General features: G+C 34.3%; 1 protein-coding gene across 1 annotated transcript; it reads right to left on the reverse strand.

The window, feature by feature from the left end:
* Window positions 1-280: 280 nt before the first annotated feature.
* Window positions 281-24,975, reverse strand: LOC136026859 (uncharacterized). Its single transcript, XM_065703581.1, has 5 exons — window positions 24,860-24,975; window positions 20,844-20,909; window positions 8,512-8,835; window positions 7,183-7,251; window positions 281-592 (listed from the first exon to the last, which is right to left on the reverse strand). The coding sequence occupies exons 1-5, from the start codon at window positions 24,897-24,899 to the stop codon at window positions 369-371; spliced, it is 723 nt and encodes a 240-aa protein (XP_065559653.1). The 5' UTR covers window positions 24,900-24,975; the 3' UTR covers window positions 281-368.
* Window positions 24,976-27,593: the final 2,618 nt, after the last annotated feature.

The following is a 27,593-nucleotide window of genomic DNA, read 5'->3' on the forward strand; positions in this document are numbered from 1 at the left end:
CAAACTTTTTCATTTTCATCTATATCTTTTCCTGCAACTGTATCTCGGTTTAGCACATTCTCAAAATGTTCCACCCATCTTTCTTTAACTTTTTCCTTATCACTAATTGTGACCCCCTTACTCCTTTCAGTTGACAGTTCTGTTCTGTGCATTTCACCATATACTCCCCAGAATTATGCTAGAATGACAACCAAAGAAAACTTAAAAAGATGAAAACGCCAGAACAACAGGATATGCTAGGTGCTAGGTAACTTTTGATAGTCCAGGAAGAACTAAAGTATAAGGTATGCAATATATGTTATTAAAAATAAAATTAATACAATATTAGAATATTTGTAAGGAGTAGACTGGTCATGTAAAAATATGGTTTATCCTTGCTTTTGTTTCTTTCGAATATCTACACTGAGTCCTGGGGCTTGATAGTTTAGAGCAGGACGGCCATTGGGGCCAACGTTTGTGAAACCGACATTAGCTCCATTGTATCCAGATCCTGGTTGGTAGCCTAGGGGCTTATTAAACCCATTGTTAAAGCCAGGACGATTGTATCCATAGCCATTGAAGCCGGAATGTAAACCACCGCCAAGACCATACCCTGCAAAATAGAGAAATTTTGACACAGAAACGTAACATAAGATTCTTAGCACTTGTTGGTTTTTTTACATAGTCACCATGTAACAATTTTTTACTCACTATTATTTTTTTGTCACTATTTTACAAGTCAACTATGCAAAGGTATCAAATAACAACCAATTTTTTTCTGCAACCGAAAAAGGACTTTAAAATTGGAACTACTCTACGTAAGTTTGTGCGGATCGTGCACATGTTCTTAAACTCTTAAAGTGAGAATTATGTTTCGATGTCAATATCTGATATAAAATACAAAAAACTTAGGACCAACAATAGCAAACAATACTGGGAACCTGTTGTCTTTCATTAACTTGTTGGTTAGAATCAGCATTTACCTTAAAAAAGAAGCCTGTAGTCTTAAGGAAATTTCTTCCTAATTTGAGCCCCACTTAAATGAAGATTGGGGTACATTGTTTAGTTTCATTTCTCTTGTTCTTCATATATTTTTCTTATATACAAGCGAAGCTTTATCCAATAGCAGAAAATTCAATAAGGACAAATCTTTAGTTCTCGCTTTCAATTTCTGCTTTTAATTTTCAGTTCCTGCTTTTAATTCCCCGAACACTTCTTTTTCTTTATTGCCTTTCTTTCTCATACTAAACTTCTTGGTATTCGTTTTTCTTCGAATATTAAGTGGGGCATCTACGTTAGCAAAACTGGGCTGCTGAATAATTTTAATTAAAATTTAACTTTTAATTTTAATTGAATTTTTAATTATTTTTTTTAATTTTAATTTAATTCAAACAATTTAATTTAATTTTAATCTAAATTAAACACACATATGATTCACCCTTTATTGCTGGGCAGGTTTTGGGTTTAAAGTAATAGCAAAACTAGGGAAATAAACAGTGAATCTAAGCAAATCGAAAGACAGAGGTCAAAAAACCATCCTCCTTTCACTACAGAGACAAACTAAGGGTTACCTCTCTAGGACTTACAAGCCAAAAAGCTCCCATAATGACCCTAATTTGCTTCAAAACGGAAAGGAAGTTTATCGCATTCTTTATTTTCAATAAAATTTTGGAACTCAATATAGATTGTTTCTCTTTCTGTTAACATCAAATATTGTTTGATTTATGAAAATCGTCTCATAGTTTTCCACTTTTTAAGTTATTGATTATTTGTATTCTTTTTTTAAACATATTTTCCATTTATTGTTTTTTTTTAGTTTGTGTAATTGTTACGCTTTTTGGTGTAGTTTGTTTGTTATTATTATTGTTATTGTTTTGTTGCCTTTTTGTTTACATATCAGCTAAATATGATTTGTTCGTGGAAGTCATTTCAAATGTAAAACTTTATCCCATATATTTTTTTCACGCGATATAAGGATCCGGCCTTAAGACGAAATTCCGAACCTGAAGATTTTACATCAGCTACACTGGAACATATTTTTGATTACTCGGACCATATTATCTTGTTCGAAAATGTCTCTCTGATTTCTAGAGACCGGATCATAAAGCAAAATTTCCGGGAAACAATTGAAATAAGAAGATTTTATTCAAGAACATGACCTTAAATAGAGACGCATATGATTTTGGCTTGAACTCTATTTGACAATTTATTGAAGTTAAATATATTACGATCATTTCACCCAAAGCGTTTAACCTTTGTTAAATTGTAAATTCAAATGAATCTAAAAGACTGGAACCTAGAAGGTCCAGGTGATTTGCTTCCGTTATTGAATTAAAAAAAAAAACAACACGAACATTAGATACTAGATAATTATGCTACGAATATATATTATTGGTCATAACTTTTTTATTTTAGTATTTCTGTTTATGACGGTCAGTGCAGAAGGGACAGAAATATCAAATGTTTTTTGTGAATTACCACTGTCTAATAAAAGGGTTTATCCCTATTTCAATTTTTATTTATCGTCATGGGAAGGCAGTGTGGTCTTCGAAATTATTTATTCTATACATTCCAATGTTTGTCATACTCTTGCAAAAAACGAGCTTTGTAATATACTGCTTTTCGAGCTACCGTTGCCGTAATGAATTTGGCAATAATACAAGCTGTAAAGTATATATAAAACAGAAATTTAACTGCAAGATAACCGGATTAAAAGTTGATTAACATAGAACACTTTAAAATAGACAAATGGGGCTAAAAATGTTACTGGAATTCTAGAATTTTACTGGATAAATTGTTTTATTGGAAATGTAGCGTTCCCAATTGAAACTAGAAGAATCCAAAACCCTGAATAAAAATTAATTTTTCCTTGTTAAGGTTTATTTGCCCTCCGACGCATGCCATCTTATTAAGTTTTATTTGCCCTCTAAAATCACTTGCCCTCATAACCAAATACAGTTTCGCAACAAGTCTATAATTTTTATTTTTAATGAAAGGGCAAGATACTTATTAGTTCCATATCTGTTCATTTATCATGTTAAAACTATGATTTTAATCCAATTATGTCGTAGAGCATCATATAAACTTGTTTGAAAAACAGTAAAAAAAAAAAAATTCTGCGCATTTTTCAATCTAACAAAACTGCGGAGTAAAATTAAAAAATGTATTTCTGGGATTGACAAAGCGGAATTTCAACTATTGAAAAAAACATAAGAAACATAAGAAAAACATAAGTAACATAAGAAAAAGCAACAGCTTGGGGATATATTTCGATTATAACTAAAATCTAGAGGAGAACAGAAAAACAAAATCCCCAAGTTCAAGGCATTGTAATACCGAATAAACAAAAAAGGGAAATTTCTAAGAAGCAAAATTAAATGTTAGGTCTTTATTACTTATTTAGGATATTATTGGCCAAACGAAGATGGCATTGGATATTTCTTTTTCTTGGGGAGGAACTTGAGTATCAAATCGAAATATATAAGGATCAACTACGTCAAAAAATACGTACAACGTCAGAAAAAGAAACTGTAGTAGCTATTGTTTATAAAACGGTTTTGACATTTAAGACAGAAATTCGCATTGAAGATTGCACATTTTTAGAGGAAACAAAATTGTATCCTTCAATGATTAGTTTATGGTGTGGCAAAACACCAAAATTACTTTCAAAAGCCGTTGAGCACTAGATATCCAAGCCCTATTGAACTACGGGATTCCTAATCAAACAGTTCGTGGTAACGAACTGTAGTAAGGAGCGACCCGGCTCAATAGTAACCGAAACTCAAAAAAATGGAATTTTGATACCAATAGTTACATCAAAAGAATCGCATTTTAACTCTGATTTTAAATATACAAGTTTCATCAAGATCAGTTATACCCATCAAAAGTTACGAGCCTGAGAATATTTGCCTCATTTTAGAAAATAGGGAAAAACACCCCCTAAAAGTCATACAATTTTAACGAAAATCACACCATCAGATTTAGCGTATCAAAGAACCTTATTGTGGAAGTTTCAAGCTCCTATATACAAAGATGTGGAATATCGCATTTTTTGCCAGAAGACAGATCACGGATACGTTTTTATTTGTTTGTTTTTGTTGTTGTTTTTTTTCCAGGGGTGATCGTATCGACTGAGTGGTCCTAGAATGTTGCGAGAGGGCTTATTCTAACGGAAATTAAAAGTTCTAGTGCTCTTTTAAAGTGACCAAAAAATTGGAGGGCACCTAGGCCCCCTCCCACACTCATTTTTTCCCCAAAGTCACCAGATCAAAATTCTGAGATAGCCATTTTATTCACAATATTCGAAAAACCTAATAACTAGGTCTTTAGAGACGACTTACTCCCCCACAGTCCCCATGGGAGGGGCTGGAAGTTACAAACTTTGACCTGTGTTTACATATAGTAATGGTTACTGGGAAGTTTACAGACGTTTTCAGGGGATTTTTTTGGTTTAGGGGGAGAGTTGAGGGGGTTTACTTGGGAGGATATTTCCATTGAGAGACTTTTCATGGGGGAAGAGAATTTCAATGAAGGGAGCGCAGGATTTTCTAGCTTTATTTGAAAAAACAATAAAAAAATAAATATAAAAAGTTTTTTCTACTGAAAGTAAGGAGCAGCATTAAAACTTAAAACGAACAAAAATTATTACGCATATGAGGGGTTTATCTTCTCGTTATACCTCACTCATTACGCTAAAGTATTTTTAGTAATTTCTACTATTTATTCTACGGCCTTTGTGATTCAGAGGTCATTCTTAAGGATTTGGGACAAAACTAAGCGTTAGTGTAAAGAGCGAGGTATTGACGAGGGTTCCTCATATGCGCAATAAAAACATACGAATATAGAATTTCGTTACGTAAGTTAATTCGTAAGTTACGGATATTTTTTACCAATGAAAACGTTTGTAAAAAATTAAAAGTTCTAGTTGCTTTTTTAAGTAATCAAAAACTTGGAGGGTAACTAGGCCTCTTCCCTTGCTTCTTTTTTCTCAAAATCTTCCGATTAATTGCAATGAATTAATATGCAAATTTCGTTTTAATTGCTTATGTGCGGAGAGCCAAGATCAAAACATGCGTTAATGCAAAATCGTCCAGAAATTAAATAAAAAAACAGGTTTTTTTTTTAATGGAAAGTAAGGAGCGACATTAAAACTTAACGAGCAGAAATCACTCCATATATGAAGGGGCTTTTCTTCCTCAACGCCCCGCTCTTTACGTTAAAGTTTCCTACTGTTTTAAAAAGTAGAGTTAAGAGAAAGGGTCAAACTTTAGCGTAAAGAGCGAGGCGTTGAAGAGGAAAAGCCCCTTTCATATATGGAGTAATTTCTGTTCGTTTTAAGTTTTAATGTCGCTCCTTACTTTCCGTTAAAAAAACTTGTTTTTTTTTTATATTTAATCATTTATTAAAAGCTATGGTACAAACAGAACATAGTCACTATATAAGCATAATTAGATAAGATATATATCAGAAATATATGTAACGAAAAGAGAAATCATCAATGCAACAGCACAAACAAATAAAAAAAAGAAAAAAAAGAAACAAAAAAGAAAGGAGATAGAAGGAGAAAGGGAAAACTGTTTTCCTAAATTAGTGATTAATATAGACCAGCACTTGAATGAGGCCTTAACCCTACTCATCCATACAACCACATAGGTCAAACATAAGAAATTATTGAGGAAAGAGGAAACACAAACTAACAGTACGATTACGATTACACAAACAAGACCATCATTTTCTCATGTTTGAGAACACTTTGCATAGTTGCATAGCAGGAGCAGTTCCAGGATTAGGAGGAGTTAGTTATGATAGAAGTGACCTGGCTCGTTGTGACATATTTCGCAAAAGTAGTGAATCTACGCCAAATAACAAGCTTACTTACTTTTACTTACTGTTACTCTTAGTTACTGTTACTCTTACTTACTCTTACTCTTACTTACTCACTTTACTTAAATAACTACACCGCAATTACAAAAAAAAAAAATATTTGATTTGGAAAATATTTTCTCTTAAACTTTTTTTTAACTTACGTGAAAAAAAGAAAAGAACTAGTGGGAGGGGATAGAAATTTTAGCCCAGATAAAATTACCCATGATCTGGATCCTGAAGTATGAAGTTACCAAAACATGTTTCGTGTACCTTTTCTGAACACAAAAGTCTGTCAAAGAGGTCACAGAGCTACAGGGCAGTATCAATAATAATGTTTGAATGAGGCAGCAAAAAAATAAATTCCCAAAAATAACCAAAAAAATTACCAAAAATTATAAAATTATCAAAAAATAAAATTGATATCAATTGCAATCTGTAATTGGAGAACAGAGACCTTTGCTCCTATTTTTATGGCAGATTCATTATTAAAAATGTCACAGCATAAAGACAAGAGATTATAGATAGACGCTCAAGCCCCTGGCTATTGCAGCTTTATAGGATAAATAAACTCTGCAAGATAAGCTCTTCTGGATAATTTATTCAAACAGAGTATTCGTTTTTTGGAGCCAGTGCAGACAGAGCAGTCATATATCTGTTAGGTAAGAAGGCAATATTTGAGGTAAAATGTCCACTGCCAACAAAAACACTAACTATGACAAAATAGATGGGAGTTCAAAAAGTTTTTTTTTTCAAATAGAAAAATAGCAGTGAAAGTATCCTCTGAAGAGCACAATACCAATTTTCTCAAGTTCATATCCAATTATAGTGTTCTGACATGGAAACTGCCTATTATGCAGCCTTTTTTTGGCGAGGGGGGAAATACACATCGGACAATTTGTCTGACACGTTGGTGAAAAGGGAATGCTGGCAAAGTTGCCAAAATTTTATTTAATCTTATCCTAGTAGTCAAGAAAAATACGAGAGCGGGAGGGAGGATTGTTTTCCGATTTTCATATAAAAAAGGTACTTTTAAGAATCAAGGGAAGGGGTAATTTTGTTTTTTCATCAATTTTTGTCGAATTAAACCCTAAAAACAGTAGTTTCCAAAATGCTGGGGCTCAGTGAGATTTAGGGGTCAGATGCACTCTCCCATCGAATTTGCATCCGGGAGAGCAGCAAGGTACCTTAACAAATGACCTATCTAACGCTTCTCAGTATAGAAAATTCCTTGTAAATTAACAAGTAAGTTGTATTTTTATATTTTTTGATGACAATAGACCTTACGCAGTCAATATTGCTTTACTGTGTAAAATAAGCCTAAACTGTGAGATAACTTACCAGGTCTTTTGGAAATAGATGTGTGTGTCACATGGGTTGAAGTTGTAGCAACTGGTCGTCTAAAACCACCTGAAAAATGGTATAACGATTTTTTTAGCACAGCTTTTGGTTCCTGAAATTATAAGCAGGCTTAGGTGTTTCCAAAGGACTGACTCTCCTATATATGCTTCTAATTTTTTAAACCAGTTCTGATTGGTAGGATATTAGGACATTTACGTTGTAAATTAGGCTCAGATAAGTTGTATTTGCTTCTGCTTATTAACTTGTAATCCCCCCGCTCGTGTGAAGGTAATAATGTATCATTTATATGACTCATATAAAAGGGTATATAAAACGATATATATCGAAAGCAAAAGGTTTATCAGGTTTTTCCGGGGTTGAAACCGGTCAACGGCAGACTAGTAGACGTTAACTATTTTGAACCTTAAAAGAGGGTTATTAGACGATTTCTACTATTGAGAGTTGAAATATGAAGCAATAGCATCATTGGGGAATAACTTTATCTTTTTCCGGGTGTTTTATAGACTGGTCTCGGATGAATTTAATACCCACCCCCTAATGTGGAGGCAAATTTTTTGTTGCATATAAATTAATACTATCGATCAGTCCTTTTGAGGCCGGAGAAACTTTTAGTTAGAATTGTCTGATTAGTTTTTGTCCACAACGTTTGTTTTTGTAAGCTTCAACAGTAACGGGGCATCACATGTTTACTCCACCTACCCTTGTATTAGTCCTCTATCACTTTGATATACAAAGTGTTTTTCCTCTTTTCTCTTCCCCATCCACCACGCCATCAATACGATCCAAATTTTATAGAAAATTGGATATTTTATAGAGAACATCTTATAGAGAAGTGACTATGCCGATAAGGAACCCATTCACCCATATATTACATCCTAATTCCATATTTTTAAATGAAGCTAAGAGCTAAAGACTTGGCATGCTTCTTAGTTCTTTAGTACCTTACGAAATTAATTAAAAAGAACAAGTTTTCTTAACTAAAGTAGGGAGCAACATTAAAACTTAAAACGAACAGGAATTGCTCCGTATATGAAAGGGGCTGTTCCCTCCTCAACGTCCCGCTCTTTACGCTAAAGTTTGACCCTTTCTCAATACTTTATCTTTTAAACTGTAAAAAACTTTTAAACTCTCTTTTAATTTTTTTGGTCATAATATCATTGTTTACTTTCATGATTAGCTTTTGCTTTGATCATTTCTTATGTTTTTCTTTGCAAATGAATATTAGTTAGTCTATTTAATGTAGTTTAATACTTAGTTTGTTGGTATTAAGTATTTCGCGACTTTAATTTTTAGGTAAAGAATAATTACCAAAAAATTTTTCTTTTGGCTCTTCCTTTTCAGCTGGATCCGCCTCAGGCTCAGCTTCAGGCTCAGCTTCAGGCTCAGCTTCGCGCTTGGTTTTCTTCTCCTTCTCTCTAAGATTAATGTTTAGCCCTGGTGCCTGATAGCTTAGGGCAGGTCTTCCCAAGGGACCAGTGTTCGTAAATGCAACATCAGCACCACCAAACCCAGACCCGGGTTGGTAACCGTATGGCTGGTAGCCAAACCCATTCCCAAATGCACCTCCATATGCACTGCCAAATCCTTGATTGTATCCTTGGTTGTAACCCACGCCGCCAAATCCTGCTTGAGCTAAAATAGTTGAAATTAAAATCTATAACTGAATATAAGTAAATTTTTTGCTTAAAACAAAAGTTTAAGTAAAAAATGTAAGGGTGAATTAAATTTATATTCAAGTGGGTGTATGAACAATGAAACGGTCCTATTAAAACAATAGTTTCAGCAATGAAAATTAAGAAAAAATATTCGTGTAATCGTTCCGTTGCTTATACAAAACAATTTTTTCAATTTTATTTTCGATCTACTTGTTCTTTTCTTCGGAAGGGAGGGGGATATATACACAGAAATCTATTCTGTTTTATAAATATTCTATTAAATACATTTTTTTCCCTTTCATCCAAAAAATTGAGGAAAACAATAATGTCCATTCTTCAACTTTGAGTTGGAAAAAACCTTTTTTCATATCCTCATTTTCAAAATTGAAAAATTTCCTGCTCATTCCTGTATTTTCGTTATTTAGCGAAGCTATTTTACCTAGTTTAGAATATGGGGTAGACTAAAAATATTGTAAACATGAAAGAAAAATCTGTACTGTGTGCTCAATATTGACTTAGAGACTTTCTCTTTGCAAATTTGGTAATAGGGCTTTGGAACACTTTTAACTTGTAGCTGGGAACGTATATACCCTTTTAAATTTTCACTGAATCGTGGCAGCTGTAGCATGTTTTGTCAAAGAGTAAGTCAATCCTACTTGTCATTAAATAAAAAAAAAGTTTTTTTTTAAAAACTAGATTAAAACGAGATTAAAACTTAAAACGAACAGAAATTACCCCGTATATGAAAGGAGCTGTTCCCTCTTCAACGCCTCGCTCTTTGGGCTAAAGTTTGACACTTTCTCTCAACTTTAATTTTTAAAACAGTAAAAACTTTAGCGTAAAGAGCTGGTAGCTGAGGAGGGAACAGCCCCTTTCAAATACGGGGTAATTTCTGTTTGTTTTCGGTTTTAATCTCGCTCCTTACTTTCAGTTAAAAAAGCTTGTTTTTTTTTATTTCTGAACGTTTTTGAGTTAATCCATGTTTTGATTTTGGCTCTCCACAGATGAATAATTAAAACGAAATTTGAACATTAATTTTTTTGGCTAAATGGCTTTCTCATAGTTTTGATGGAAGGATTTTGAGAAAAAAGGAGCGGGGGAGGAGGCGCAGTTGCACTCCAATTTTTTGGTTACTTAAAAGGCAACTAGAAATGCTAGTTTTTTACGAACGTTTTCATTAGTAAAATATATACGTAACTTATGAGTTAGCTTACGTGACGAACTTCTATATTCGTATGTTTTTGTTATGTATATGAGGGGTTTCGCCCACTCGTCAATGCCTCGCTTTTTACACTAAAGCTTAAATTGTGTCCTAATTCTTGCAGAATGACCCCTGAATTACAAAGGACGTAGAATAAATAGTTAAAAGTACTAAAAATACCTTAGCATAAAGAGGGAGGTATTGGGGAGAGGTGAACACCTTATATGCGTAATATTTTCTGTTCGTTTTAAGGTTTAATGCTGCTCCTTACTTTCAGTTGGAAAAACTTTTTCATATCTATTCATGGAAATTTTCTTCCCCAAGGACAAATTCCTCCATTGAAAGTTTCATCCAAATAATCTCCTCTTCTCAACCCCTCCTCCCAACCATAAAATTCCCCTGAAAACGTCTGTACACATTACAATAACCATTACTATATACAAACACTGATCAAAGTTTGTAACTTGCAGCCCCTCCCCCGGGGAACGTGGAGGAGTAAGTCGTCCCCAAAGACATAGTTGTAAGGTTTTTCGACTCTGCTGAATAAAATGGCTATCCCAGAATTATGATCCAACGACTTTGGGGGAAAAAATGAGCGTGGGAGGGGGCCTAGGTGCCCTCCAATTTTTTTAGTCACTTAAAAAAGGTACTAGAACTTTTCATTTCCTTTCGATTGAGCCCTCTTGCAAAATTCTAGGACCACTGGGTCTTTACGATCGCCCTTGAAAAAAAAAAATAAATAAACACGCATCCGTGATCTGTCATCTGGCAAAAAAAAAAATTCAAAATTCAACATTTTTGTAGGTAGGATCTTGAAACTTGTACAGTAGGATTTTCTGATACACTGAATCTGATGGTGTGATTTTCGTTAAGATTCTATGACTTTTCAGGAGTGTTTTCCCCTATTTTCTAAAATAAGGCAAATTTTCTGAGGCTCGTAACTTTTGATGGGTAAGACTAAACTTGATGAAACTTATATATATATTTAAAATCAGCATTAAAATGCAATTCTTTTGATGTAACTATTGGTATGAAAATTCCATTTTCAGAATTTTAGTTACCATTAAGCCGGGTCGCTCCTTACTACAGTTCGTCATCACGAACTGTTTGATTAAAAAAAAGGGAAAAGAAGTTTTTTCTTCAACTCAAAGGGAAGCATCAACATTGAAACTTAGAACAAACAGAAACATTTCCGTGAAAAGAAGTTACCCCCTTAACAATGCCTCGCTCTTAAAGCTGAATTTTTTAACTTAAAAAAAAACAAATTATAAAAATATAAATATTATAAAATATAATAATATAATATAATATAAAATATAATATAAAAATATTATAAAAATAAACGAACCATGTGTTTCATTAGTCGTTCTAAAGGAATTGGAACACAATGATAAGCTTTAGCGTAAAGATCGATGCATTGAGTAGGGGGCAGCCCCTCTCATATACAAAACTATTTCTGTTCGCTTCAAGTTTTAAATTTTCTCCTTATTTTCAGTTGAAAATGCTGTTTTTTCTCATTCAATTTCTGACCGTTTTTAAATAACGCCGAGAAATCTAGCTTACCTTCCATTGAGAATTTCCCTTGGAAAATTTCATCCTCGCTGAAAATCCCACAGAAAAATTTCTTGAGAACAATTCCACCTGATAAATTCTCCTTAGTATACTTTCATTTGAAAAACATTTCAGTTTCTGATCGTTTTTCAAATCTTGTAGGAATTCTACCTCTCTATCTCCACCGCATAATTCTCCCATCTTTATGTGGATTAAATAAAAAAAAGCTTTTTAACTGAAAGTAAGGAGCAGCATTAAAACGAATAGAAATTATTCCGTATGTGAAAAGGGCTGTCCCCTCCTCAACGCCTCACTCTTTACGGTAAAGTTTGACTATTTGTCACAACTCTACTTTTTAAATCAAATGTTCCCTTAGTTTTTCAATCAATTGAGGCAATCATATTGTTCAACTTAATTGAAAAGTCAAATAACTATGCATTTGGAGATAACATGACCCCCATAGCCCCTTGGGGAAAGGTCTTTAAGTTATGGAATTTGTCAAATGTTTACGTATAATATTTATTATTGGGAAGTATGAATACATTTTTCAGGTGGGGGAGAGTTAATTTTCGGCTAAGGGGATTTTCGACGGTAAAAATTTTCACGGGAAATTAGGTTTCGGGGGATGAGCTTTTCGAGAGATATATAACACTGGGGGAATTTCCCAGAATTTCTATATGAATTTTTTTTATCTGTCTTACTTTCTCTTTATCCCCTCGATTTTACATGTGGAGATATTAATGGTAATTTTCCATGGTAAATTTTCACCGGGATTGCATTGTCTAGAGAATATCTCAATAAAGGGGAGATAAAAAAAGTTTTTCAACTATAAGTAAGGAGGAACATTGAAAATTAAAGCAGACACAAATTATTACGAATAGAAGGGGTTTTCTTCTTCCTCAACACCTTACTCACAACACTAAAGTTTGACTTTATGTCCCTGTCCTTCAGGAATGACTCCTGAAACACAAGGATTGTGAAAACAATAACAAACCGTTTTAAAATACTAAAAAGCTTTAGTTTGAAGAGTGGGTTATTGAGGAGGGAAAACCCTCCACATTACATAATAATTTCTGTTGGATTTAAGTTTAATGTTCATCTTACTTACAGTTGAACTTTTCTTCATTTAATTTCATAAAGGAATTTTGGCAAGTATACTCAGCGTAAAATTTTCCCTGGAAAGCTTACCCCCAGAAACTTCCCACTTCCTGTAAAAGTTAAACAAAACACAGAATCGCGAAGAAAAGAAGAACGAGGACAATAAACAGCCACTTAAAAAACTGAAAATTATGCAAATATTTCGGTCAAGACCTTTGCTTGACCGTCCTCAGTGAAGAATAAAACTGATAAAGATATACAAAACCAAACCTTAAAATAAAGCACAAAACTTTAATATGATGACCCTTTCTTAGTAGCAGTGAAAGGGTAACTGAATAAAAAACACAAGAGCTAAGAGCTCATATGGCACTTGTGACGAGGCGAGAAGAGCTAAGAGCCAAGAGATCATGTGGTGTGAGCTCTAACAAAATTCTATGAATCAATAGATTGATTTAAAAAGGAAAATAAGAGGCCTAATGCCGGTCAGGATTTAAAATAAGAGCTCTGAGTCACGATGTCCTTCTAAATATCAAAATTCATTAAGATCCGATCACCCACTCGTAAGTTATAAATACTTAATTTTTTCTAATTTTTCCTCTCCCTTTAGCCCCTCGGATGGTCGAATCTGGGAAAACGACTTTATCAAGTCAAATTGTGCAGCTCCCTGACACGCCTATCAATTTTCATCGTCCTAGCACGTCTAGAAGCACCAAACTCACCAAATCCCTGGACCCCTCCCCCCAACTCCCCCAAAGAGAGCGAATCCAGTACGATTCTGTCAATCACGTATCAAGGACATTTGTTTATTCTGCCCGCCAAGCTTCATCCCGATTCCTACACTCCAAGAGTTTTCCCAAGATTTCCGCCTCCAACTCCCCCCAATGTCAAACGATCTGATCGGGATTTGAAATAAGAGCTCTGAGACATGAATTCTTTCTAAAAATCAAATTTCATTAAGATCCGATCATCTATTCGTAAGATAAAAACACCCCAATTTTCACATTTTCCAAGAATTCCGGTTTCCCCCTCCAACTCCCCCCAACGTCACAGGATCCGGTCGGAATTTAAAACAAGAACTTTAAAGCACAAGATCCTTCTAAATATCAAATTTCATTAAGATCTGGTCACCCTTTCGTAAGTTACAAATACCTCAATTTTCAAAATTACCCGCCCTCCAATTCCACCAAAGAGAGCAGATCCGGTCCGGTTATGTCAGTCACGTATCTTATACAGGTTTTTATTCTTCCCATCCAGTTTCATCCTGATCTCACCGCTTTAAGAATTTTCTAAGATTTCCGACCCCCCCCCATTTACGCTTGATCCGGTTGAGATTTAAAATAAGAGATCTGAGTTACGAGGTCCTTCTAAATATGAAGTTTCATGAAGATCCGATCACTCCTTCGTAAGTTAAAAATACGTCATTTTTTCTTATTTTTCAGAATTAACCCCCCCCCCAATATATCGGATCCTTTCCAATTATGTAAATCACGCATATAAGACTTCTGCTTATTTTTCCCACCAAGTTTCATCCCGATCCCTCCAATCTAAGCGTTTTCCATGATTTTAGGTTCCCCCACCCCAAACTTACCCCAACGTCACCAGATTCACTCAGGATCTACAATAAGAGTTTTGAGACATGATATCCTTCTAAATATCACGTTTCATTGAGATCCGATAACCCGTTCGTAAGTAAAAAATACCTCATTTTTTCTAATTTTTCAGAATTAACCCCTTCCCCAACTACCCCAAAGAGAGCGGATCCGTTCCGGTTATGTCAATCATGTATCCTTAGACTCGTGATTATTTTTTCCACCAAGTTTCATCACGATCCCTCCACTCTAAGTGTTTTTCAAGTTTTAGGTTTCCCCCTCCCAACTCCCCCCCAATGTCACCAGATCTGGTTGGGTTTAAATCTGAGCTACGATATCCTTCTAAATATCAAATTTCAGTGAGATCCGATCACCCGTTCGTAAGTTAAAAATATCTCATTTTTTCTATTTTTTTCAGAAATACCCCCCCCCCAACTATCCCAAAGAGAGCGGATCTGTTCCGTTTATGTCAATCATGTATCTAGCACATGTGTTTATTTTTCCCACCAAGTTTCATCCCGATCCCTCCACTCTAAGTATTTTCCAAGTTTTAGGTTTCCCCCTCCCAACTCCCCCCAATGTCACCAGATCCGGTCGGGATTTAAAATAAGAGCTCTAAGACACGATATCCTTCTAAACTTCAAATTTCATTGAGATCCGATCACCCGTTCGTAAGTTAAAAATACCTCATTTTTTCTAATTTTTCAGAATTACCCCCCCCCCAACTACCCCAAAGAGAGTGGATCCAATCCGATTATGTCAATCATGTAGCTGGGACTTGTGCTTATTTTTCCCATCAAGTTTCATCCCGATCCCTCCACTCTAAGTGTTTTCCAAGATTTTAGGTTTCCCCCCTCCAACTCCCCCCAATGTCATCAGATCCGGTCGTGATTTAAAATAAAAGCTCTGAGACACAATATCATTCCAAAAATCAAATTTCATTAAGATCTCATCACCCATTCATAAGTTAAAAATACTTCATTTTTTCTATTTTTTCCGAATTAACCGGCCCCCCACTCCCCCCAGATAGTCAAATTGGGAAAACGACTATTTCTAATTTAAGCTGGTCCCATCCCTGATACGCCTGCCAAATTCCATCGTCCTAGCTTACCTGGAAGTGCCTAAAGTAGCAAAACCAGGACCGACAGACAGACCGACAGACCGACAGACAGACCGACAGAATTGGCGATTGCTATATGTCACCTGGTTAATACCAAGTGCCATAACAAGTCTAAATGACATTTCAGAATTTCATCTTTAATACAGCACTCTTAAGGGTTAATCGCTTTCCAGATAGATTACCTTTCCAGGTATATATCTGTTGGGTTTTTCGAGTTGGTGACTTCTTTCCGCCATTTTGCGTCTTTTGTCTATAATGGTTTCAAATAATTGTATGTATCCCAACAAACATCACCCATTGATCGATGAGAAGAAACTTTTCACTGTTCTATCCCAAATTCCAAAATTGAGTGACAAAATGAATTCTTAAAAAACATAAACTTAATGTCACCTTTAAATATTGAAATAAAATACAGAGCTTTTTCAACAGAGGCAAAGATAAAACCAGCCCCGTTATGGGTAGTGGTATTTACAGAATTCCCTGTTCTTGTGGCCGTTTTATATTGGAAGAATCCAACAACAATTAGGGGAGAGGTTACCAGAACATATGTCCTCAATAGAAAAGGCCATGAGGCTGTGTCAAAGTATTGAGGTTTTTGATTCCGCCTTGGTTCAACATTTGTACGACAATCCACACCGTTTCATCTGATTTGACATCACCTCCATTATTACCCCCCTTAAAGGCCTCATGTAAGTTTTCAGGGAGGGAGTTGAGATAAAAAAGCACATACACCAAATACACCCATTTATGAAGAAATTATTAATTAATTAATTAATTATTAATTGATTGAATTATTAATCCTGTTCGTTTTCACAAACATACACAAATTCATGTTGCACAGCCAAATAAGATCTCTGAAAGTAATCTACCTGGAAAGCGATTAGCCTTTAAGAGTGCTGTGCGCAAGATGAAATCGTAAAATGCCATTTAGATTTGTGTTTTTATTCTATTACCCTTTCACCACTACTAAGAAACTACTAAGAAGGTTATCATATTAAAGTTTTGTATTTTGTTTTAAGGTTAGGTTTTGCATAATTTGCTCAGTTTTATTCTGCACTGAGGACAGTCAAGTGGAGGTCTTTACCAAAATATTTACATAATTTACAATTTTTTACTAGCTGTTTGTTGTCCTCGATCTTCTTTTCTCTGCGATTTTGTGTTATGTCATTATTAGCCAGTGTAGTCTCAGAAATTATTCATGTAAAAGTTTAATCTCCCAAAGGATAATCTACCCCCTTCCAATAAAAACGATGTATGTATACCTCCCAATAGCGTATACTCAAGCAACGTTTAAGTTTTGTAACTTAGAGCCCTTTCCCCGGGGTCTTTGAGGCCATGTTATCCCCAAAGTCATAATTTTTGGACCTTTTAATGATGCTGAACTAAATAGCTATCTCATAGTTTTGATCGAACGGCTTTGGAGAAAAACACAGCTTGAGAGGGGAGGGCAAGCTGCCCTCCAATCCTTTTGGCTACTTAAAAAGGACACTAGATTGATCAAATGAACCCTCTCCCCATCTTCTAGGATCACTTGTTCGATACAATTACCCCTGCAAAAAGTAACAACAACAAACAAACAAAGAAATAAACACGTCTCCAGGATCTTTCTTTTGTATAATATTCCCCTTTTTTGTATATAGGAGTTTGAATACTCTACAGCAGGGTTGCTGATTTGCCAAATATAATGGTGTGATTTTCATTTGGATCACTAAGTTTCTTAGGTGGTTCCCTCCTTTTTCAAAAATAGTGCAGATTTTCTCAGGCCCGTGAACTTTTGATGAGTAACATTAAACTGAAAGAACTTTATATAATCAAACCGGTCGTGGTAACGAACTATAGTAAGGAGCGACCGGCTCAATAGTAAACGAAACTCTAAAAAAACGGAAGTTTGATGCTAAAAGATACATCAAAAGAATCGGCTTTTAATGATGATTTTAAATATATAAGTTTCATCAAATTTAGTCTCTGTCATCAAAAGTTACGAGCCTGAGAAAATATGCCTTATTTCAAAAAATAGGGGGAAACACCCACTAAAAGTCACAGAATCCTAATGAAAATCACAACATCGCATTCAACGTATCAGAGACCCTACAGCAAAAATTTCAAGCTCCTATCTACAAAAATATGGAATTTCATAACTTTTGCCAGAAGACAGATCACGGTTGCGTGTTTATTTTTATTCTTTTTTTTTGCAGGGGTCATCGCATCGACCAAGTGGCCCTAGAATGTCGAAAGATGGCTAATTCTAACCGAATTGAAAAGTTCTAGTGCCCTTTTTAAGTGAAAAAAATTGGAGGGCACCTAGGCCCCCTCCCACGCTCATTTTTTCCTAAAGTCAACGAATCAAAATTTTGAGATAGCCATTTTGTTCCGCATAGTCGAAAACCCTAATAATTATGTCTTTAAGGATGACTTACTCCCCACAGTCCCTGGGGGAGGGGCTGCACGTTACAAACTTCGACCAGTGTTTACATATAATAATGGTTATTGGGAAATGTACAGACGTTTTCCGGTTTTTTTTTCGGTTTTGGGTGCGGTGTTGAGGGGAGGGGGCTATGTGGGAGGATCTTTCCTTAGAGAAATATGTCATGGGGGAACAGAAATTCAATGAAAAGGGCGCAGGATTTTCTAAAATTACTATAAAAAAAACAATCAAAAAATAAACATGGAAAAGTTTTTTCAATTGAAAGTAAGGAGTAGCATTGAAACTTAAAACGAACACAGATTATTACGCATATGAGGGGTTCTAAAAATACTTTAGCATAAAGAGTGAGGTATTTAGGAAGAGATAAATACCCCGCTCATTATGCTATAGTATTTTTAGTAATTTCAACTATTTATTCTACGGCCTTTCTGATTCAGGAAAGAATTATTCTTTCAACTATTAATTCTTAAAGAATTGGGACAAAACTTACGATTTAGTGTAAAGAGAGAGGTATTAACGAGGGTACAAACCCCCTCATATACATAATAAAAATATAATAATTTAAAAGTTTGTTACGTAAGTTAATTCTTAAGTTACGTATTATTTTTACTAATAAAAACATTCGTTAAAAATTAAAGTTTATAGTTGCCTTTTTCTGTAACCGAAAAATTGCAGGGCAACTAGGCCTCCTTCCCCACCCCTTATTTCTCAAAATCGTCTGATCAAAACTAAGAGAAAACCATTTAGCCAAAAAAGGAATTAATATGCAAATTTCATTTTAATAATTTATGGGTAGAGAGCCAAAATCAAACATCCATTAATTCAAAAACGTTCAGAAATCAAACAGTTCGTGGTAACGAACTGTAGTAAGGAGCGACCCGGCTCAATAGTAACCAAAACTCTAAAAAATAGAATTTTGATACCAATAGCTACATCAAAAGAATCGCATTTTAATGCTGGTTTTAAATATATAAGTTTCATCAAGTGTATTCTTACCCATCAAAAGTTACGAGCCTGAGAAAATTTGCGTTATTTTAGAAAATAGGGGGAAACGCCCCCTAAAAGTCATAGAATCTTAACGAAAATCACACCATCAGATTCAGCGTATCAGAGAACCCTACTGTAGAAGTTTCGAGCTCCTATCTACAGAAATCTGGAATTTTGCATGTTTTGCCACAAGGCAGATCACGGATGCGTGTTTATTTGTTTTTTTGTTTTTTTTTTGTTTTTTCCCCCAGGGTTGATCGTATCGACCCAGTTGTCCTAGAATGTTGCAAGAGGGCTCATTCTAACGGAAATGAAAAGTTCTAGTGCCCTTTTTAAGTGACCAAAAAAATTGGAGGGCACTTAGGCCCCCTCCCACGCTAATTATTTTCCCAAAGTCAACGGATCAAAATTCTGAGATAGCCATTTTATTCAGCAAAGTCGAAAAAACTTATAACTATGTCTTTGGGGACGACTTACTCCCCCACAGTCCCCGTGGGAGGAACAACAAGTTACAAACTTTGACCTGTGCTTACATATAGTAATGGTTATTGGGAAGTATACAGGCGTTTTCAGGAGGATTTTTTTGGTTTGGGGGAGGGGTTGAGAAGAGGGGGATATGCTGGGGGAACTTTCCTTCGAGAATTTGTAATGGGAGAAGAAAATTTCCATGAAGGGAGAGCAGGATTTACTAGCATTATTTAAAAAAAAAAAACAATTAAAAAATAAAAGTGAAAAAGCTTTTTCAGCTGGAAGTAAGGAACAGCAATAAAACTTAAAAGAAACAGAAATTATTACCCATATGAGGGGCTCACCTCCTTCTAATACCTCACTCTTTACGCTAAAGTATTTTCAGTAATTTCAACTACTTATTCTACGGCTTTTGTGATTCAGGGAGTCATTCTTAATGAATTGGGATAAAATTTAAGCTTTAGTGTAAAGAGCGAGGTACTGACGATGGGGCGAATTCCCTCATATATGTAATAAAAACATGAGAATACAAAAGTTCTTTACGTAAGCTAATTTATGAGTTACGTAAATCTTTTACCAATAAAAAGATTCGTAAAAAATTAAAAGTTCTAGTTGCCTTTTTAATTAACCAAAAAATCGGGGGGCAACTAGGCTTCGTCCCCCGCTCTTTTTTCTCAAAATCATTCGATCAAAATTATGAGAAAGCCATGGAGCCAAAAAAAAAAAAAAATATGCAAATTTCGTTTTGATGATTCCTCTGCGGAGAGCCAAAATCAAAACATGCATTGATTCAAAAACGTTCAGAAATTAAATAAAAAAAAACAAGTTTTTTTAACTGAAAGTAAGGAGCGACATTAAAACTTAAAACGCACAGAAATTACTTCGTATATGAAAGAGGCTGCTTCCAAATCAACGCCCCGCTCTTTACGCTAAAGTTTTTTACTGTTTTAAAAAGAAGAATTGAGAGAAAGAGTCAAATATTTGAGGACCTTCCATTCAATTTTTTTTTAGATAGTCTGAGTGAGAAGTAAAGCCATTTTCAGGGTTGTTCATAAATGATTTTCATTCTCACTTGCAGATAATTAAAAACGTTAAGAAATTACATAAAAAACAACTAGTTTTTTTAACTGAAAGCAAGGAGCGACATTAAAACTTAAAACGGACAGAAATTACTCCGTATATGAAATGAGTTGTCCCCTCCGCAATCCCTCACTCTTTACGCTAAAGTTTGACTCTTTGCCACAATTCTGCTTTTTAAAACAATTAAAATCCATTTGTCTTAAGTTTGTTTTTTTATACAGCAACAGAAAAAAGAAAGTTCAAGCAATGGATAAAACAAACATTTGGGTGTCAAAATAAGTGATGCTAGGATCAACTGACAAACAAAATAGACTTCTATGGGTAACACTATCCAATAAACGCACTTAATATTTGGCATTTTATCCTGTTGTTGCTGTAACAATTTAAAAATATAAAGAAAAATGGGAATGCCAATAAAATATGTAAGTAACCATGAAATAAGTGGCTACTAAAAATAGGTACTTACGTGTGAAGAACCTTTCACTCAGCTCATTCTCATCAGAATCTGCAGCTTCAGGATATGGCTGAGCAACTGCAATAAGACAAAAACATGTATATTTTTTTTATCAGAAATTAAGCACAAGGAAATGAAGTTGTTTTTGAAGCTTGTGAAATTTCCCGTTATTTTCTAGAAAAAAAACACTTTTTTCTTTATGTTACACATGTTTTAAAAACATTATGCTAGTAGGGAAGTTAAGTTTTCTTCAGAACAATTTTATGTCGAACTATATAGGGTATTAAATGTTCACTCTGAAAACTCAAGAACAATATTTTGTAGCTCCTTTAGATTTCTTCCAGAAAATTCTGGAAATTCGATCCTGAATGACAAAATTTTTGGTTTTTGGGTTGTTTTCTGAAATTTTTGATATGATTTCTCTTGTATTTTTATAGAGTAGTAATTTCTAAAATACGAAAGTTGGCATGAAATTTCATAAATACGAAACTAATTTGTTCACGTAGAAATATTTTCCAAAGGCATCGTAATGTATTTTTGTGTTAGCCTTTTCTAGACAAGGTGAAATTTTTTCAATGCAGATAAGACAGATCTTGATCTTGTGTTAATAAGAGCTTATATTGGTTACTCAAAAATAAAATTTCTTCAGTTAGTTTTTCTTGTGTTAGATTTTGATATTGCAAGGCCCAGCATTTTGTGCAAGTAAAACGCCCTAGCTTCGAAAATAAACATTTTAGAAAATAATTTTGGATACTGATGGAATTTCATATTATATTTTGGAAAACCTTAGAACATTTCTGTATTTTTCACATTCTTTTGTCAAATAATACAGTAAATTCTGATATTGAGGCATAGTTCCGGTTCCGGAACTATGAAGTTCCGGTGTTTTTTTTTTTATTTCTTCTGAAGATTTGATTTATATGTTGATTTGATTTTTAGAAGCTTAGTTTCATGAAAGTAAATTAAGTAAGCATGAATTCTTCTATATCCAAAAATAAGCTTTGGGCCTATAGGAAATATGTCCAAAAGTCGTAATCGAGCATCGATTTCCTTCTCATCCAAGATCAGTGGCTCTCAACCGTTTCGGGCCATGCCCCACCTAAATATTTCTAAAATCCTGATGCCCCCTGGTAATATTTTATTTTTGTTATAAAACTTTACGGGTTACCTGAAGAAACTTAAAATGCTATTAACTTTAAATGCATTTGAATGTGACGTCATTTAATATGAAAAATATTTTTTTCTAAAGTATGGTCAGCCGAAGCGTGTATGTCCTTCCCATGAACCAACAAATTATTGTCATGCCCCATCGATGGAGCTTGCACCCCACATTGGGAATCACGGTCTTGGGAGTATCTTTTTTCTAAACATAAAGTCGAATTTCCTCTTCCAATACGATTAAACAGATCTTGTTTTTTCTAAGTACTAGAGCTTACATTAATCATCCAGATGTAAATTTCCTTCTTTGATTTTTCTATTTTAAAGTTTTGATCCTGCAAATTCCCTATATTTTGCATAAGTAAAATGCCCTTAGAAATCAAATAAAGCTAAATACCGATAGAACGTAATATTATCTTTTATACCGACTAATCGTGATTCTCATATATCTCGTATATTTTTGGGAAATAATCCTCGAATTTCTGCCATTACTCGTGCGACGTAGCTGCATGTGCTGGTCTGCAACTGCAGCCTATAGGTAATAATTGCTGCAGCTCCCTACGGGGCCTTGGCCCCGGAGCTCTATATTTTTCTTTTTTTAGTATAGAACTTCATTTATCAAACAGTTCATCGAACTGTAGTAAGGAGCGACCAGGCTCAATAGTAACCGAAACTCTAAAAATGGAATTTTGACACCAATAGTTACATCAAAAGAATGGCATTTTAATGCTGATTATAAATATATAAGTTTCATCAAGATTAGTCTCACCCAGCAAAAGTTACGAGCCTGAGAAAATTTGTCTCATTTTAGAAAATAGGGGGGAACATCCCCTAAAAGTCCTACGATCTTAACGAAAATCACATCATCAGATTCAACGTATCAGAGAACCATATTGTAGAAGTTTCAAGCCCCTATCTGCAAAAATGTAGAACTTCGCATTTTTGCCAGAAGACAAATCACGGATGTGTGATTTGTGGTACAGACGTTAAACAAAAAGAGTCAAACTTTAGCATAAAGAGCGGGGCGTTGAGGAGGAAAAGCCCCTTTCATATGCGGAGTAATTTCTGTTCGTTTTAAGTTTAAATGTCGCTCCTTACTTTCATTGAAAAAAACTTGTTTTTTTTGTTTAATATCAGCAAAAAGTCCGATCCTTAAAATGTATCTATTGGTGTCAAAATTCCGTTTTTAAGAGTTTCAGTTACTATTGAGCCGGGCCGCTCTTTACAGTTCGTTACCACGAACTGTTTGATATTTGTTAGTGTAAAATATTTTTCAGCAATATGTGTCGCAAATTTCAGTTTCAAGAAGAAATATTAACTTGGGAATACTTTTACCTGAAAATGACAATAAATGATAGTTTTAAATGAATTATGATATTTAAAAGTTTTTCAACATATTCAATTTTTAAAAAGCTGATAATCTATAAAAGAGCTCTGATTCTTGATATCAGTTTTTGAGATTTGTTGTGTCTTTCATTTTATTATCGTCCGAAATTGAATTTATTAATTGCGTCACCTATAAGCTAATAATTATTTATTTGGGGCTATAACAGCCGTCCTGGCCGAGTGTATTGGTGTGTTGGATTTAGAATCCTTTGACTGAGAGGACGCTTGTACCCAATTGTCCAGTTTGGGACGGGGGTCAGTGGCGTGACTCTGTAAGCTTAGCCAGAGTCGACACAGCTCTGAATGGGTACCTGGAGAAATCTGGGGAAGGTGAACAGGAAGGAGGTGCAAAAGTCTAATGCCGTATCTTTTTTTTTATATTTTTATAAACTGTTTATGCTTGTCCTTATTGTCCAATTGACTCTGACAGCAATTTTATACCTAAGAATTCACAATAAATTAAAAGAAAAGGACAAGCCAAATAGTACAAAAACCTTACAACGCCATAAACTTTTTTTTGGGAGGGGGGAACGAGGAGGTAAACCCCTCATATGCGTTATAATGTCTGTTCGTTTTCAGTTTTAATGCTGCTCCTCACTTTCAGCAGAAAAACACTTTTCATATCTATTTGTTCATTGTTTTTTAAAATAATGCTAGAAAATCCTGCGCCCCCTCCATTGAAAGTTTCTTCTCCCATGAGAAATTCCTCCATGGAAAGATTCAGTGTATCAAAAAACCTTACTGTAGAGGATTTAAGCTCCTATCTGCGAAAATGTGGAATTTGTATTTTTTGAAAGATCATGGATGCGTGTTTATATGTTTTTTTCCCAGGGGAGATCGTATTGACCAAGTGATCCTAGAATATTGCAAGAGTGCTCACTCGAATGGAATTTAAGAGTTCTAGTGCATTTTTTTTAAGTGACCACAAAATTGGAGGGTAGCTAAGCCCCATCCCACGCTCTTTTTCCCAAATTTGCCCGATCAAAACTTTGAGATAGCCAACATAGTCTAAGCATAATTTTTCAACATAGTCGAAAAATTTACTCACTCTTTACGCGAAAGTTATTTTTTGGTATATTTAAAAGATCTATTTATTCCAATTAAACTGCCTTTGTGATTAAGGGAACATTCTGAAGGAATTGAAACAAAATTCGAACTTTAGCCAAAAAAGTGAGACATTGGCGAGGGGGAAAACCCCCTCATAAGTGTAATAATTTCTGTTCGTTTTAAGTTTTAATATTATTTCTTACTTTCAGTTGAAAAAACTTGTTTTTTAAATTATTTATAAGATGTTCCTCATATTTGAATATTTCAAGCCATAGGCTAAAAATATTTTTGAAATGTTTGAAATATGTATATTAATGAGCTGAAAACCTTTTGCCTTTGGTTAAAAAGATATCCACTTTAGACACTTTTTAACAACAAAGTAAGAAAAATACTAAGGAGTTAGCCGCAAGTTTTGATCTAATAGAGAAGGAACTTACCAATAGCCGTGGCTAGGAGAGTAACATAAACTGCCTTCATTCTGATAAGTACCTTATTACTGACTACACAAAGATATTCACTAGCTTATATATCTTTTGTCACTTATTTTCCATGATATTATTAGAAATCAGATAAAATATGTGGTAAAATTTTCAAAGCTAAAACCAAAAATTTTGCAACCAACCACAAAACGTCGATACCAGGTTTCGTTTCCTTGACTTACATTTTCCTTATCAAACAGAAATTTTTTTTCTCTTTGAGGTTGAAAATTTATGTATGTTAGTTTTTGTACAAGTATCCTTTCATGAATTACCTAAAATCGTAATTGGGGCGGTTTAAGACTATAATTTGTATTGTTCCCCGAAAGCTTAAAAAGTTCTCAGTAAAATCATGTACCTGGTATTTTGGCCGGTGCTTACTGGGAAGTAAAATTAGGATAGTACATTGCTAATCAGGAGACCCAAAAGTTTCTAAAGTCAGGATAGCAGCTTACTACTTCCAGTCCCTTACAAAATAAAACAAATTTAATTTTAGTTTTTATTTTTATTTTTTTTTTAGTTTGGTTTGAGACCTCAAAAAAAAACTTCCCGCATTTTCCCTTGGTTAGAACAACCACGGATACTTTGAAATAAACATAAACGTTCAATTTTGACGGTTTCATACTTTCTACTCTTATGAGGAAAGAGAGGGTGGAGGTATGACATTCTTTACCGATTTTTACCAAATCTCAGGTAAAAAAAAAAAAAAAAAAAGTGTATTTAAAAAAATAAATAGTATAAAATAATAATAAAATAATAAATATAAATAATAAAATAATAAATATAAAAATATTAAAAAAATAAAAGTTATTAAAAAAAATAAAATAAAAAATAAAACAATAAAAAATAAAAGTGAAAATAAAATAAAAATGCAGGTAAAGAAAATTAAATGGAGTCCTTTATATTTGGCTACTAGTTGTCCTGAAAAGGATAAATTGAAGGATACCAGAGAGTTTAGGGGAGCGGTGTAAAGTCAAGGAAATAAGATAATTCCAAAATATGTGCTAAGGTATCCACAGCAATGAAACAATAAGATTACGTTGAACCATTACTTTTTTATTGTAAAATATCAAACTGCTTGAATTTATATTTTTTTTTAACCAAATTTAAATGAAAAAAAACTAAACGAATAGAAACAAAGGGGAAGTAAAAACGAAGAGACATCTTGAAAGAGAATGAACAGTAATTGTCATGACGAGAAATGGTTTATCCTACTTTTACCAATTCTTTTTCCCAGCACGTTTAAGTATAAATGTTTTTAGTATTTAAGTCTAAAAGCAAACAGTTTTCGCAGATGCAAAATCAATGTCTACAATATAACAAATTCCGAGTAACTTATCAAAGGTTTCGTTAAAGCCAAAAGCATTTGGATCTCTGAATTGAGAAACTTTTCTTTCTTCGTAAAGGTTACATAAATATAGACTGAAAAAAAACTCTGTAAAACAAATATCATCTTGATGCATGTTTATATTAAAATATGCTAAATTATCAACAGTTAACCCCACTCCTCTTTAATACTTTCTGTAATATCCCCTTAAAGCCCTATACAGACTTGATCTTCATTAGGTTTCACTGAAAGCAAAAATACTTCGGTCAGTTTTGAAATCCGTGCAGAAGTTAAAATACTGCTAAAACATCCTAAAAAAAAACTTTCTTGTGTCGCACCGTATTTCCGATGACTAGACTTATTCTAATATTGAGATAACTCTGACCAACCCTTTGTTCCTTCTGAATCCATTAATTTCAAATGTATAGAAAATCTATGGTATAAGTAAAACTTAAGTAGTAAAAGTTAAGTACTTAAGTAGTCTATTTAGTTTCAGTAAAATGTAAATTAGAGTATATTCTTTAAGGAATGCATTGAGAGAGCATTCCATTTAGTAGCTGCCAAAACATAAATTATAAACCAACTTTTAAGATAGGGGGTTCAGGGGTAGGAGTTGTATTTTACAAATATTTGTTGTAATTCCTATTTGGTTGAAGTTTACTTTCATCGTCCGTTGTTGCTATTCGTTTCTTGTTGTTTGTCTTGTTTCAGAATAGGTTCCAGTTCTAAAAGTCTTCGATTATAATTTGTGATTGTAATTATTATGGTTTGTGATTTTTTACTGTTTGTGCTGTTTGTCTGATTTTTATTTTTGTACATTTCAAATGCAAAAAGCAGTTGGCTAAATAAAACTCTGGGTTTCACCAGTCTATTCAGTTGTGGCTAAAGTATAAATTTCGGTATAATTTTTTAGAGAGGAGGTTCTTGGAGGAGGAGTGGCAAAGCTATAACTATTTTTTGCAATGTCTGTTTAGTTTAAGGTTGCATTCATCGTTTACCGTTTCACTTTGTGTTGGGCTGTTTCCCTATTGGAAAGTTGGGCTGTTTCCCCTGTTGGAGAATTGGGCTGTTTCCCCTGTTGGAAAGTTGGGCTGTTTCCCCTGTTGGAAAGTTGGGCTGTTTCCCCTGTTGGAAAGTTGGGCTGTTTCCCCTGTCGGAAATTTGGGCTGTTTCCCCTGTTGGAAAGTTGGGTTGTTTCCACTGTTGGAAAGTTGGGCTGTTTCTCCTGTTGGAAACTTGGGCTGTTTCCCCTGTTGGAAAGTTGGGCTGTTTCCCCTGTCGGAAAGTTGGGCTGTTTCCCCTGTTGGAAAGTTGGGTTGTTTCCACTATTGGAAAGTTGGGCTGTTTCCCCTGTTGGAAAGTTGGGCT

This window comes from Artemia franciscana, chromosome 5 (genome assembly GCF_032884065.1).
Source record: "Artemia franciscana chromosome 5, ASM3288406v1, whole genome shotgun sequence".
NCBI lineage: Eukaryota > Metazoa > Arthropoda > Branchiopoda > Anostraca > Artemiidae > Artemia > Artemia franciscana.